This window comes from Geotrypetes seraphini, chromosome 5 (genome assembly GCF_902459505.1).
Source record: "Geotrypetes seraphini chromosome 5, aGeoSer1.1, whole genome shotgun sequence".
Classification (NCBI taxonomy): domain Eukaryota; kingdom Metazoa; phylum Chordata; class Amphibia; order Gymnophiona; family Dermophiidae; genus Geotrypetes; species Geotrypetes seraphini.
In genome coordinates, this window is record NC_047088.1 from 223,393,305 (window position 1) to 223,409,593 (window position 16,289).

Consider the following 16,289-nt stretch of genomic DNA (forward strand, 5'->3'; position numbering starts at 1 on the left):
ATTATTGATGCTGGCTAGTATTGAGCATTGGTTGCTAAATTAAAATTGGTGTTCCAACTGGTGCTTTCAGCATCAGTGTTCTGTGTATCATCTCTCTTTATGTAATTGTTTTAGTATGAATAATTTTGTATTTATTCTTTTAATGCCATGGATGTCCTTTCCCATAATCGTATGGAATTTATTTATTTAAAAATTTATAGTTCGCATAGCCAACAATTCTTTATGGATTACATCAAAACATACATAATAAAAAGGACAACAACATACACATAAGTTCACCAAATAAATAACAGTCATCCTATTACACATTAAAACAATACAACTCGACAAAGACCAGGGCCAATAACAATGCAACTTATTACCTTACAGATTGTAAGGGCTCCTTTTACTAAGGTACGCTAGCTTATTTAGCGTGCGCTAATCACGCACTAAACGAAAAATACTAACGCAAGCTCTATGGAGGCGTTAGCATTTAGTGTAAAACCTTAGTAAAAGGAGCCCTAAGTATTTCATTGCCTTGCACAATATATACTAAAAGGGTTTGTGTGGGGTTTTTATCTTTTTTAGTTCATTAATGGTGCCAAAGAAATTTGCTTTGCATTACATGCTAACGGCTATTGGGCAGACTTCATCGATCCATCCTCTGGCATGGCAGTGAGTGATCTTTTATTTGTAAAAAATGAACAGTAAACTTAATAATCATGCAGTAACTTGTGTCCAGGGGCACTGCCCATGTGGGAATGTAATGATAAGACTCTCAGGTTTTCTGTTCCTGGCTTTTTTTTTTTTTATTACTTGCTTTTAAATGAGAAACGAGGAAGCTGCAGATCTGAGAGTAAGTATAAAGGGAGTGATTGCCCATGTCATCCTTGTAGCTATGAATTGTGAGTTATTGCTGGTTTATCAAAATACAATGGAAAAAATTACAATAGAATGAGTTAACTCAGATCACACCTTTATGGAAATGTTTGGAGCCAGGTTTGTTCCAGTAATAGACTTTTATGGAGAACAAGAGTTCATCTAAAGAGCATCACGTGGCTAACATAGTTGATCAGAGACACAGAACCAAAAGGGAAGGGAGGTATCAGTGCTCTGAGGAACAGATTACAGCAGAGCTTTAATTGAACTTGGATAAGATGCTCTGATTTACTGCAGTTCTTAGGTGTCCATGGAGAAAAAGCTTATAAAAAGAATCAGTTTGACTGTTAACAGCTTTTATAATAATTTTATACCTTTACAATTTTATAGGCTGAGACATAAAATTGAGTTGGCCTCATTGCACTATGGGAAAGTTTTCCTAAGAGCTAAAAGGAAAATTTTATAGGGGAGGAGGAACCTTTAAATTCAGTCATTTTCCACAATTTTCCCATATTTTTTTAAGGGAAAAGAGAACTAAGTGAGGTGAAAAGGTTGTATTCATTTTATTAAATTTGGATTTTAATGCCTTTTCAGTTTTAATTCATGGCAAGTTATATTCAGGTTCAGTATGTATTTCCCTGTCTCTGGAAGGCCTATAATCAGAAACCCTTCTAAATACACTAGAATCTAGGCTTAGCACATTTTCACATGGGACTTTCCCATATTTAAAGTGGTAGTTTACAAGGATTATTTTTTTAAGGTCCTGTGCTAATTTTTCCAGAAGCACAAAGGACTTGTAAAAAATGAATGCAGGAACACTTGAGTGATCCAGTGTTAAGGCTATGTTATCCTGTTAGTGCATGCTAACCATAATGCTCTAGTCTAGTGGGAGAACGCTTTCACACTTGTTTCCTGCTCATATCATGTCCCCTCCCAAAAATATTTTCCAAAAAAATAATGTGCAATTAGCATGTGGAAACAGGTATGCTAAGCATGCATTAGAGCTTTATGCCCTTTAACAGAAGGGTCCCTTAGTTTGTACCTAAAGCAATGAAGAGTTAAGGGACTTGGAAGGAACATCAGAGCTCATTTTTTTTACTCAAGATTTCTTATTTTGCAAGATGTTTAGGAACTAGTCAAAATGGAGTTGTTGCGTACTGCTGTGGCTAGCTTGCATGCCAGTTTCTGTAAGCATGAGTATAAGATAATATGCACATGTGTAATGTTTATTTTAGATAAGTTGCCTACATTTTTTTTATTAACAGAAAGGTACTCTATATAAAATGTTTTAAGAAGCCATTTAACATTTGGTATCTTTTTCTTCTAGTTTTTTGGACCTTACACAAATAATACATTCTTTGAAACAGATGAACGCTATCGCCATTTAGGGTTCCACATTGATGATCTCGGCTGCTGTAAAGTTATTCGCCACAAACTTTGGGGTACCCATGTCTTTGTAGGAAGCATTTTCACCAGTGCCCCACCAGGCAGCCATATAATAAAGAAACTATCTGAAAACTGATTCCCTTTACCAAGCCAAGTGTCACCTAAGCTTTCTTTATACTTGATAATTTGACTCTAAACACTCTCAAGAGACCCAGGAGAGCTTCTGTCTGCTCAGCATGAAGATTATGGAGGGGAATAGCAACATAACTGTAACTACAAAAATTCTGAAAATGGAAAATATTTTGTTTTCCAGTCTTGGTATCTGTAACATGCAATGTGTAACCTTTTTGCAGGGATCTATTGAAAATGAATCTTGGTACACTGGTCTTGCTCAGAGCTTTTCTTTATATTCTTTGTAAGTTGCAGAGATGTTTGATATTTAAAAATACAAAACACTTGCATTTGATGTATACAGAATTGATATGTAGTGTGGATCCTCATTGAAATTACAGGCAGTCCCTGAGTTACAGACACCCAACTTAAATACGACTTGTACTTAAGAACATGGTTGTGGCTTCATTTGATTTCATTGAGCAGTATTTCCAGTAGCCTAGACTCCTGTACCAGATTCAGGAATGAAGCATGGCCACATTAAGAACAGTGTGTGGTTGTGCATGCTGTACCTTAGAGAGAACACTGCTAGGGACAGTTGGCCCTTTTGTCAGCTGGGAGCAGAGGGTAAGCAGCAAGAATCTTAAAATCTACAAGTACTAAGTTACATACAAATCCAATTTAAGAACAGCTTTAAAAACATAACTCATTCTTAACCTGGGGACTGCCTGTACTGTTAAATGGAACAATTCACACATTGTCAATCAGACGGTATATCCAATTTATATAAAATCTTGAGAAATACAACATAGAGAGACATGATACTTTTGCACCTTGAATGAACAAGGTTGTTGTGCTCCTCGGGGTTTTATACTGCTACTCACTTTCAGTGAAAGTACTTAAAAATAGTCCTGCCATGATATTGGGAAATGTTGCTTCCTAGTAGCTCATGCTTGTCTGTACTGTGACCTGCAGCAGGAGAACCCAGGTGCTTGAGCAGTTCTACAGGGATTTGGGTGCTGATGAGGAGCCCTTTGTGAGGCTAATATATAAAGGGATCAGTATCCAAAGCAAATGGCCAAAAGTGGTTCCACCAGGCCCTTTAAATCGCTTGTCCGGGACTAACCAGCCATAGTGCAGCTGAAAATGCCTACTTTGTGGGTGTTCTGGGAGCAGAGTCAGCACTTAGCCTGGTAAATGCCAGTAATCAGGCTAGGCTAACCGCATAAATAGTATTATGTGGCACTATTTTTTTGGTTCTTATAATATAAATACTCTAAGCATCCAAAAGTTCTTTTAGATTTTTTAACCAAAAGGATTTATGAGCCTCAATCCCACCACTCCACCGCATCAAATGTCTTTCATAGCGGTGAGCTTTACATAGTAACATAGTAGATGACAGCAGATAAAGACCCAAATGGTCCATCCAGTCTGCCCAACCTGATTCAATTTAAATTTTTACATTTTTTTTTCTTAGCTATTTCTGGGCAAGAATCCAAAGCTCTACCCGGTACTATGCTTGGGTTCCAACTGCCGAAATCTCCGTTAAAACCTACTCCAGCCCATCTACACCCTCCCAGCCACTGAAGCCCTCCTCAGCCCATCCCCCACCAAACGGCCATACACAGACACAGACCGTGCAAGTTTGCCCAGTAACTGGCCTAGTTCCATATTTAATCTTATTTTCTGATTCTAGATCCTCTGTGTTCATCCCATGCTTCTTTGAACTCAGTCACAGTTTTACTCTCCACCACCTCTCGGGAGCACATTCCAGGCATCCACCACTCTCTCCGTAAAGTAGAATTTCCTAACATTGCTCTTGAATCTACCACCCCTCAACCTCAAATTATGTCCTCTGGTTTTACCATTTTCCTTTCTCTGGAAAAGATTTTGTTCTACGTTAATACCCTAATATTCTTAACTTTTTTATATTTTATATTTCATTGAAAATTAAATTCAGTACAGTGAAATACTCCCACAGATAAAATCTACTTGTGACCATCTCTGGAAAAAGGTGACTATATGTCTGATTTTTTTTTTCATGTCATGTATCCATAAGCAATCTGAAAATGTTACTGCACATATTCTGTAACTTCTTTTTTTTTCATATAAAAGGATGATTTTTTTTGTTTGTTTCTTTAAATCACTTTTTCCACGTCTGAATCATATCTCCCCTGTCCCTCCTTTCCTCTAGGGTATACATATATGTGGTCATTTCCTCATCAGTTCTTTCTCATTTTTTTAAACTGTTTTTTTTCTTTGCTTTAAATCATTTAACATGCATTATGCTGTATGCTACAGTTCTTCTATTCTTACCTACAAAGTGCTTAGTAAATTCGTAAAGGTTTAATAAATATATAAATATTTTGAAAACTTAGCTTATATAGCTGTTATTTAGAGCTTAATTCATCTCTCTTCATTCTAGTTTTTATTTAATTAGCTCGGTTTGGGAGGGTTGGCATTTAATCGAGGTAAAACTATAGGACAGATGTTCAATTTTCAGAAGTTTCAACCTTTTGCTGTGGAAAATATTGTAACTATAGGAGGTAGCCATGGGAAATGTCAGTGGTGCAACAAGACTATAGAAGGCACCGAATAGGCCATTCCAAGAAAAAATTTTACAATACACTCAAAAATTAATACTAATTGTAATAGTAAATATGTGGTGTATGCCATCTTATGTCCCTGTGATTTACTCTACATAGGGAGAACTAGTAGACCTGTGAAAACGAGACTGAATGAACACAAGTCTCGTATTATGACAGAAAATGAACAAGCCCCGATGGTATCGCATTGGATTCAGAAAAAAACATCCGATAGAGGGTATTAAATGGCGGGTGATTGAACAAATAAATGAAGGGTGGGTGGGAGGAAATATAGAAAGAACTTTAAAGAACAGAGATGGATCTACTGTCTAGGGACGGTAGAACCAGTGGGGCTGAACGCAGAAGTTGAATGGGGCTCTTTAATTGGCTGATTTTCTGCCCAATAGAAAGTAGGAGGCGGGTTAAAATAGAAAAAAGAATGCTTAAATACATCATTTAGAAGATGCCGCGGCCATCTTTATACTGAAATTCTGTATGAGGTGGATCAATATCGGCGGTTGTGGTAAACAAACTATCTACTTTATATACAAACTAAGAATGTAAAGATGATTAGGTGTTTAATGGCTTATGTATTTAGGAGATAGATAAAAAAATTAATTCTGATTGAATTTGGTTTTGTTAGGGAGGACCCTTGAAACAGCAGTGGGCAAAACATGTGGGTCCAACCCTCCCAAACCGAACTAATTAAATAAAGACTGGAATGAAGAGAGATGAATTAAGCTCTAAATAACAGCTATATAAGCTAAGTTTTCAAAATATTTATTAAACCTTTATGAATTTAGTTTTAAAGAATAAGAATAGAAGAATTGTAGCATATAGCATAATGCACTTTAAATGATTTAAAGCAGGGGTCTCAAAGTCCCTACTTGAGGGCCGCAATCCAGTCGGGTTTTCAGGATTTCCCCAATGAATATGCATGAGATCTATGTGCATGCACTGCTTTCAATGCGTATTCATTGGGGAAATCCTGAAAACCCGATTGGATTGCGGCCCTCAAGGAGGGACTTTGAGATTCCTGATTTAAAGCAAAGAAAAATGGTTTAAAAAAATAAGAAAACCCGATGAAGAAATGACCACATAAAGCTCACCGCTATGAAAGATATTTGATGCGGTGGACTGGTGGGACAGAGGCTCATAAATACTTTTGGTTAAAAAATCTAAAAGAACTTTTGGATGCGTAGAGTATTTATAATATAAAAACTACAGTTTAGACTCTGAGCAGAAGACTACAATAAATCATATTTTCTTGGAGATAGTAAATACTATTTTTTGGTTCATCATATTGCACTTAACCATCTATATTTTCTTCAGCCCTGGCACTGAATATCTGGACATAAAGTTAGGTCAGAATATCTACCCCAGAACCATTTTGCATGTATTTATCATGGAGAAAAGGGCTTCTATAAAACTACTTGATTGCATGGAAAACGTACCTATTTTAGTTCTTCCCAGTAGAATTGTGATAGGTGCGCACACATTTGCAACCTCTTGTGTGTTTATGTTTTGTTTCTCAAGCAGGTATGTGGAAGTTTGCATACTATTGTGACTGGTTTTTAAAGCCTGTTTAAGAAAGGCTTTATAAAATAGGCTCCCTTTTGTACTTCTCATATACGAGCCCTGTTTATAAAATTACCCCTTTTACAAGCTAAGCATTGCATTTCTTAGAAAGCAATCTTTAATTTTCAATTTGCTTTCTGATTATATATAACACTGTATACATCCTTGGGAGCATATCAGGCATAAACCGCTTCGAACTTCACGGTATAGCGGTATATAAGAAATAAATTATTATTATTATTATCACTTTCAGAGATCAAGGTTAAAGCAGATTTGTACCACAACTACATGGTTTTGTTATTCCTGCCATCTACGAAGTGCAAGAAAACTGAGTTGACAGCAGTTCTTTGATTTTTAAGATGTTTATTTCTGCATAGGTAATACAGTGTTGTATTTATTTTATTCTTTGTAATAAACATAATGACGAAGTGACTTTTCATTATCAATGAACTGAGAAGTCCATTGGCTGCTGCTGATATTTTTTGTGGTTTTTTTTTAAACCAACTTGATTCGTTTGTCCATTTAAGAGTAGGTAGTCATTGCCAGCCGCACCTCAGAAAGATGTCTATTACATTCTTAATACAGTATAGTTGGAATTTGACCAGCTTCTCTGTATCCCATTGCATAGTAATCAACCTTCCCCACATTAAATGTTTTTAAGATTTGTTCATACAAAAAAAATTTCCAAGTGTAGCCTTATAACTGACAGAAAATAACATCATAGTCCAAAGAATTTTACTTAATTGTAGCTAACTGCCATCTTAAATATTATTCTATTTGCAAGGTGACAGAATTATAATCTTTCTATCAAATTAAATAGTGTATTACAAATGGTGTCTCTTCTTTGGACTCAGATTGTAATTTCACTTTGGAAAGTTAACTTGAGAGAGATCTCAAACATTCATACAATAATGCCCACCCAAGCATACGTTTTTCGAGTGGATAATGCCCTTGGTGCAAGAGGTGAGAGGTAGATTCAGTACACTATCTTCTATTGGGTGCTATTAACTGTGAAAAATAAGGGAAACTATTCTTTTTTTTTCTTTTTCTTTCAGCAGCTGTGAATGCTGAAAGATTAGAGTTGCTAGACTAATTTGCTGCTGGGGCCATTTTCTGACCCTTTCAATCCACCATAGCATACAGTAGTTAGAATAGCTTTCTCCGAGACAAGTAGATATAATATTCTCACACATTGGTACAATATCCATGGAACCTGGTACATACATTGCCAAGTGCACTTTCCCTTTAAATGCTGGTGCCTTCTCACCTGGCTCACGAGACCATCGGCTCTTAGTTTTCCACAAAGCCAAGAAACTGTGTCTTTAGTTTCTCCTCAGCATGTCAAATTTACATATCTTTTAGTGCCTTCAAAGTTTTCATTTTCATAATTAATTTTTCTCATTTTTTAATCATTCCCTCAGATTTAGTTAAATTTTCTTCATTTTTTTTATTTTTTAGCTTTTGGGCCATTTTTAGAACTTTTTTGTCCCAGAAAGTGTCCATGGTTACTTTTTACTTGAGCTCCCCGGGACATCAAACCTTTTGACTTCATATCACCTGTTTTTACTTCCATGTCAAAGAGGGGTCAAGCAGCTTAAAGAAATGAATTCAATGTAATCGGACCATTTCAGGCTCTGACCCCCCCATAGTTGTTGTTTTCAGTGTCTTAAGTCCTGACCATCGGAACATTCGGTGTGATCGCTGTGTTAAAGCTTGATGACTTCAGTGTGAAAACCTTTTTGGTTTGGTATTAACATTGAGCATGGTGGAAGATTCTGAACCCGACACACAGCCTGCATTGATGCTGGCATTAGGATTGACACTGCATGCACCAACACTACATAGAGTGTCGAGCATCGGGCTCTTTTCAAAGGCAAGGTTTGATGTTGTCTTCTTCCAGGTAGGCACATAAGAAAGCTAAGAAACATAAACATTCTTCCCCTTCTAAGCATGGCACAGCAGCATTCCCCTCAGCATTCCCATGCAAAACGACAAGACATAAAAGTCTTGACCTCAGTCTCAGTCCTTTTCTAAAGAACATTGTCAATGTTACTCTTATTCTGCCTCCCACTATCCTTATTGGAGGCAGATTGCTCTATTTTCATTAGCTTTGGACTGTTGTTACAACAGATCAATGGATGCTTCTAGTTGTTACTCGGAGCTTTAATCTGATCAAAAAGCCTCCAAACCACCCACCAAGAGTTTCTCTTCATCTATTCTCACAACACACCTACCTCCCCTAGTTGGTTTCTTAGCTTTGTTACTGAACTTATGGTCCTGCAAGCTGATGGGTGATATGGGCACTGCATAAAGATTTAACGTGACTACACTTGGCAGTGTCCATAACAGGCTCCATGGATGATGTCCACATGTGAGAATATATGATTGCTATCCTCGGAGAACACTTGATTGACAGGTAAGTATCTTTGCTGTCTGTGTACCCCTGCCTGCTGACTTTCCTGTACTATTCTAAATCTGTAAATTGGTTGGGTCATGTACAATAATATAACTTTGTTGGCTGATGTCTTGGTTAACAGTAAGAACAGACAAATAAAAGCATCTTTAAATGTCTTTATTTGATCATTGAATCACAAGTTCTTTGTGGCTGATGTCTTAGTTAACAGTAAGAACAGACAAATAAAAGCATCTTTAAATGTCTATTTGATCATTGAATCACAAGTTCTTTGTGTCTCTAGCCTTTGCTTATCAATACCAACTTGAATTCTCTGCCTTTCATTGTTAATATTGAAAGGTAGGGTAAGGCTTTGTATTGGAAATGTTGAGAACCAATGCGGAAGTGAAGATACTTTCTGTAAGCCTAAGGCCCTGACTAAGCAAATCAGGGCCCTAGGTTCCTCCCTCTGTATCCTTTCAATGCATATTCATTGGGGAAATCCTGAAAACCCGATTGAATTCCGGCCCTCGAGGACCGGAGTTGCCCATGTCTGATCTAGGCAATTACTTTCAATTAGCCAGTTGATTTGAATGGAGACTCTCCATTCTATAAGTTTTGCCAGGAAAGGAATGTTAGAAACGGGTCAGTAGTTTTCAAGTTTGTCATCAGGGGATCTCTTTTTCAGTAGGGGGGGCGCACCACAGCTCTTTCTAGCGTTGTTGGCCACTGCCCTTTCACAAGCAAGGAGTTACCAATTTTAGTGGCCCCTTCAATTAGGCCCTAGCTGATGGGAGCTTTGATGGAACTGCAGGTCTTGATGGAGACCTTTATTTTATTGGCAAAATATTTGGCAAACTCATTGCAAATTAGTTGCAACTGTGAGAACTGGTTCTGTTGTGGGGTTTACAGTAAGCTGTTTAATATTTCAAAATAGTTACTTGGTTGAATTTGCAGCTTGTTCAATGTTTTCAGAGAAATATTGTTTTTTGGCTGTTGTTAAGATCTGGCAGTACATTGCCATGTGTTTCTTACAGTTGAGCCTGTCTTCATCTAGGCAAGATTTTTGCCATTTTCTTTCCAGTTGGCATCCTTGATGTTTAAGGACCATAGTTCTGGGGAAAATCATGGGAAGAATTTGTTTGTAGAGCATAGGACCTTCTGTAGAGGGGTTGTTTTTCTAATGCCATTGGTAAGTAGGAGATAACATAACATACCACTTGGGGTAGGTAGGAGATAACATAACATCGTGCTTCTCAACCGCGTAACCATAAGTTCAATGCCGTTTACAAAAGATTATAAATAAAAATAAGAAAAACATAATAGAGACAAGGTCTCTAGGAAGTTAGCAGTCAGATTTTTCATATTTTGAATTTCTAAACTTTGGTTGGGCCCATTTTTTTATGTAGTCCTTAAAAGAAAATGTAATTTTAAAATGATCACACCATGGAAGGGTTGTTATCTTGATGCCACTAGCCTTGTGTTCAATGATTTCATTCCCTTTGCAGAACACCAAGTCTAGCATATGGCCCTTTTCATGGGTTGGAGATTTGATCACCTGAGTGAATCCTAGAGATGCCATCATATCAAGAAAGGCAGCAGTGGAAGTGTTGAGTTTCAACGTGAAGGTTTAAAGTCTCCCATGATCAGTAACCTAGGGTAGCCCAGAGTTACCTCTGTCACCAGATTCAGCCGTTCTTGTTGTGAAGTGCTCTGTAGATCACAGGCGGCCATATTGGGTCCTTATCGCTCAGCTTTATTAGGAGGCATTCTGACTCAGCAAGACAGGGGATGGAGATTCAGCACAGTTTGATATTCTCTCAGATCAAGACTGCTACTCCTGCACCCCACTTCCCTTAGCTTGGTTGGTGCAGGATAGTGAATCCTGTGGGGCATAGTTCAGCTCTTCGACTTTCAGCCAGCCAGCCAAACTTTCATGCTCTGTGTCTGGCCCTATTTGAATTCAGACTAAAGAGCCTGTCTTTCTGAGGCTGATTTTAAATCTTGACCCCTAATTTGCCTCTATAATACCCATGTTTAAATCATTCCTTATAGTAAATGAAACCATGGAGGGCCATTTTCAATAGTGTGTCCGTCTGACTTTGGACATTTCCCACAAGACATCTAAAATAAGGGGCAGAGAAACTACCATTTTTTTGAAACTGCTGGACATCTCAAAAAAAATTTTTTTTTGAAAATCATCTGGATGTCTTTTGCTCACCATTTTTGACTACAAAAAGTTCATAGTAACATAGTAAATGATGGCAGATGGTCCATCCAGTCTGCCCAAACATACACTCTTTCTAAATTTAATGATTTAATTTAAATTGTTCCTTTTAAATTGTTCCTTTATTTAAAGATATTTCTGGGCCAGAAACTCAAAGCTCTGCATCTACTGGTGTCTTCCATCAAAGCTCACTCCAGCTCATCTAAACCATCCCAGCCAATCCTCAACTGAATGGCCATATACAGGACACAGATCATGCAAGTCTGTCCAATACTGGTCTTAGGTCTTCAATATACATATACAGTCAAAGCTCGGTTTACGAGTGCACCGGTTTGTGAGTGTTTTGCAAGACAAGCAAAACCTTTGCAAAATCGGCACCTCGGAAACCGAGCTTGACTCGATTTACGAGCGCCCCCTGTGATCCGGCATCCCCCCCAGTGATCCGGCATCCCCCGTCGAGCACCCAAACAGCATCCCTTACCCCAATTTGACACCAGCACCAACACACAGGGCATGCCGGTGCCCGAAGATCCTCCCTCTTGGCTGGGCTGGGCATTGAAGATTCTCCCTCTTGGCTGGGCTAGGATGGGCATTGAAGATCCTCCCTCTTAGCTGGGCTGGGCCTTGAGCATCTGCACATGCTCAAGGCTTTCTGGTCTCGCTCTCTCTGAGAATCTCAGAAGAGCGAGACCAGAAGGCCTTGAGCATGCACAGATGCTCAAGGCCCAGTCCAGCCAAGAGGGAGGATCTTCAATGCCCAGCCAAGAGGGAGGATCTTCGGGCATCGGCATGCCCTAGGTGTTGATGCTGGTGTCAAATTGGGGTAAGGGATGCTGTTTGGGTGCTCGACGGGGGATGTCGGGTCACTGGGGGGGGATGCTGGATCGGGCACCGGCATATCCTGTGCGTTGGTGCTGGTGCCGGTGCCAAATCGGGGTAAGGGATGCTGTTTGGATGCTCAGTGGAGGATGCTGGATCATAGGGTGGGGGGGGGGCAACACAAGCGGGGGGATGCCGGATCGCTGGGGGGGGGTGCGATGCCGGTTCTCGGGGGGTATGGAGCAGCGCCGGTGGCCTTGGGGGAGAACGAATCAAGCGAGTTTCCATTCATTCCTATGGGGAAACTTGCTTTGATATACAAGCACTTTGATCTACGAGCATACTTCTGTAACGAATTGTGCTCGTAAACCAAGGTTCCACTGTACCATCATTTTCTGATTATAGATCCTCTGTGTTCATCCCATGCTTTTTTGAACTCTGTCCAACTTGAAAATGTTCAAATCCAGGCCATTTGGACATGGGAAGGGCTAGGATTATAATAGACTGGTCATACTGACATGCCTATAGAGAAGTGGGGCACCTTAGAGGGCACTGTTGTGAACTTCACATAAAGGGTGCCAAAAGTACATCTCACCATAACTCCCTTCTAATGTATGATGAGCTTTCCAAAACTCTCCCAAAACCTTTTATAACCCCCTGTCTACCACCCAAATAGCCCTTATGGCTGCAGGTGGCACCTACTGTATATGGCAGTATAATAGGATTCTGGTGGGCTCACCACCATAAATATAGTGGTTAGAGTGACTTATGGGCCTGGGTCCTTCTCTCTATGGCTCACTAGTCCACTCACCAGGCTACTTAAGACACCTGTGTGATGCTCTACTAGAATTTCCCATATTAGGTGCTGCTGTTCTAGAGACAGGTATGTACGGTTTCATTCGGATTTTTAGGGGGTGGGAGGGAGTCTTTATATAATCCCTGCAGTGGTCATTTGGTCAGTTTGGATACCTTTGTGGTACTTAGATGCTTCTATAACAGGTCTAACTGCAGATGTTTTGGGAAACTCCTGTCCTGGGAAATGTTTGATTATTGCTGGAAAATGTCCAAGTCTAAGCCCGCCCAAAGCCCACCCAGAACATGCCCCCAACGTTCTTCCATGGAATTTTGGATGCGCAGGGACTGGGACACCTCACAAGACATCCAGAAAGATGGTTTTAAAAATCAACACCTGGACGTTCTGATGATTAGAACATTTAAATGCTGGTTTATGCTGTTTTTTGGATGTCCAGCTTGTATAGCAATGGCCAATACTTAACAGTTGTACCAACCTAATCAAATCCTATAGATATATCCAAAACACTAGGTTGGAGTGTCAAAAATGTATTTTTCCTCAATAGGACACCTCAGCCCCACCACTCCACCGCTATAGCATTCTCAAGAAAGCGGGAGATTTATGTGGTGCCTCATTATTGATCATCCATCTTAAGTGCTGCTTGATATTCCTTCAATTAACAGTATTGTAATTTAAATAATTAAATAATTTAAATGTAGAAAAGTTTAAAGAGCTTGTATACTTAGCTTAAACACAGCCGAACCTGGGAGTCTGACCAGACATGTTTTGCACATATAGTGCTGTCTCAAGGGTCTCCCTGTGTATAAAACAAAAAATATAGGGAAGCTGTAGTGAACCATTCTATACACACTACCACCCCCCAACTCACTCATAACAACTCCCCTCGTTTAAATACGACTTACCGAGGTCGCTGTTGTCACCCGACTCACAAGGAAGATGGCGGCAGCGGCCTCGGTTCACATTTAAATTCAAAACCTTGTGATGTCATAACCACTCCCCTCAGAAGCCTCATTGGTCCATTCATCCACCAGTCAAAGTAACCCATTCAACCTCCCCATTCAGTCCCCGAGGTTCCACCGTATGAAGTGAAAAAATCAATCTCTGTTCCTCCTCATTAAGTCTCCTTAGATCTTTTCTACATTTAAATTATTTAATTATTTAAATTACAATACTGTTAATTGAAAGAATATCACGCAGCACTTAAGATGGATGACCAATGATGAGGCACCACATAAATTTCCCGCTGTCTTGAGAATGCTATAGCGGTGGAGTGGTGGGGCTGAGGTGTCCTATTGAGGAAAAATACATTTTTGACACTCCAACCTAGTGTTTTGGATATATCTATAGTTTTTTGGATGTCTGCATTTTTTTGAAATTGAGCCCCCTCCCCCCCCCCCCCAGTCTCTTTGTGTGTGTGTGTGTGTCCTGCTTGCCTGTATGGATTAGATTGTAAACTATGCCAAGCAGGGCCTACCTATTATTGCAGCTTATTAAAATGATTAGTAATAGTAGTAGTAACTGGGCATATTTAATTTATTATACTTCCACCCTTTTGCATGCTCTTGGTGAGAAGTATGCTCAAGCTGTTTAACCCCTGTGTTTTTTGGGTCTCGGCACACAATATTAGCATGGGCCTGTTTTCCCAACAAGGATTGTTACATCACTAAGGGGTCCTTTTATTAAAGTGTGCTATCCGATTTAGCGTGTGCTAAATGCTAAAATGCCCATAGGAATGCAATGGATGTCTTAGCATTTAGCGCGTACTAAATCAGTTAGCGTACTTTAATAAAAAGACTCCTAAGTGATTTTAGAATGTGTTTGTTAATTTTTTTTTTGCAGGCCTACACTGAAACTTGTTTTTTCCTAGTTACCTATGTCTGTATTGTCTCCCCTAAGCTTGTGTGTTGTTCTGTGCACTTTTATAATTGATCAAATAATATTTGCTAAATATGCAAACCTGAATCCAATGCACAGTTGAGCAGCATCTTGCCTTATTTTCATTTTTCCAATTGAACAGTTCCTACTTGTATCACTTTAATAAGAATTATCAAACTTCCTTTTTTTCTGTACTTTTGACTTAATAAAGAAGCAAAGTAGTAATCAGCCCTCAAATATATTGCCATAGTTAGCCACTTTCTTATGTCTGTATAAACTATCCAAAAGGTCAAAGGATCTAATCTCCAGAGAGAGAGAGACCCTATTCTCTGCTCAGTCTCTTTATTTCTGCCTTGTTATGCCATCCCCTGATAATTGACATGTCATTCAACAGAGGATGCTTCAAAGGAAAAAAAAAAAACCCAAAACATGATTGTAATTTCAGAGAAGTTCAAGTAGCTGACCCAACAGGCAAAGTCTCAGAAGCCTTTCAAGTTTAAATGATGTGTCGATAAAATGAATGTAAAACTAATTTTGAACATTTATAAATTCCATAAAATTCCACCCCATTAAGAAAATAGTTGTGTATGTAATACAGTATTGGATTTCTAAATAAGATGCGTCATACTTGCTCATCTCTTAGAATATATATTATATTGTTCTGTTATGTCAGCAGAAAGTGTGGAATCTAATTAATTGATTTTATGACCAATTTTATAAACTTTAGCAGCATTCTTACCTAGAACACTTAGGGCAACCAGCCATCTGCTTTCTCTTATCCTGCATAACATGTAACAGGAGATAAACATCACAAAAAAATTGCACCCTCCAAAATACAGGACAAAAGAATCACCTTTCCTTACAAAAAGGGAGAAAAGACCTCAGTGTCTAATAGGGGCTTTTTAAGCTTCCCATATAGACAGGCTAGTTTTAAACAGAATTTAATCCTAGCAGACGCATCCTTGGTCAGAAAAACTCTCAATTAGTGCGTGAACCTCTATTCTAATTTTCTTATAGTTTTATATATTTTCTTATAGTTTTATATATTTTTTTACTTTTCTTCAAACAATAATTATCAAAAATAGAAGTCACTTATCTGAGTACTTTGATATTCAGGTGTAGTCCTGGAGTAAAGCAAGCAGGAAAAACTGCTCTATGGAAAAAAGCTATCAGTCAAAACATTCTTCCAAAATATCCAACAGGGGCCCCTGTTTCGCAACAAAATGCTTTTTTCCATAGAGCAGTTTTTCCTGCTTGCTTTACTCCAGGACTACACCTGAATATCAAAGTACTCAGATAAGTGACTTCTATTTTTGATAATTATTGTTTGAAGAAAAGTAAAAAAATATATAAAACTATAAGAAAATATATAAAACTATAAGAAAATTAGAATAGAGGTTCACGCACTAATTGGGAGTTTTTCTGACCAAGGATGTGTCTGCTAGGATTAAATTCTGTTTAAAACTAGCCTGTCTATATGGGAAGCTTAAAGAGGCTCTATTAGACACTGAGGTCTTTTCTCCCTTTTTGTAAGGAAAGGTGATTCTTTTGTCCTGTATTTTGGAGGGTGCAATTTTTTTGTGATTTATTTTGGGCATCCTTTTCTTGATTTTTTGGATACAGGAGATAAACATGCCATATTAA

General features: G+C 38.6%; 1 protein-coding gene across 4 annotated transcripts in view; it reads left to right on the forward strand.

Moving 5' to 3' along the window:
• The window catches only part of MMADHC (metabolism of cobalamin associated D), an 89,288-nt gene extending 86,575 nt beyond the window's left edge, over positions 1–2,713 (forward strand). For all 4 annotated transcript variants that reach the window (XM_033947049.1, XM_033947050.1, XM_033947048.1 and 1 more), the window contains 2 exons: positions 568–654; positions 2,186–2,713. In XM_033947049.1, coding sequence (XP_033802940.1) covers positions 568–654; positions 2,186–2,380 — 282 coding nt within the window. In that variant the 3' untranslated portion in view covers positions 2,381–2,713. The remainder of the gene's footprint in view (positions 1–567; positions 655–2,185) is intronic.
• The last annotated feature ends 13,576 nt before the right edge of the window (positions 2,714–16,289 follow it).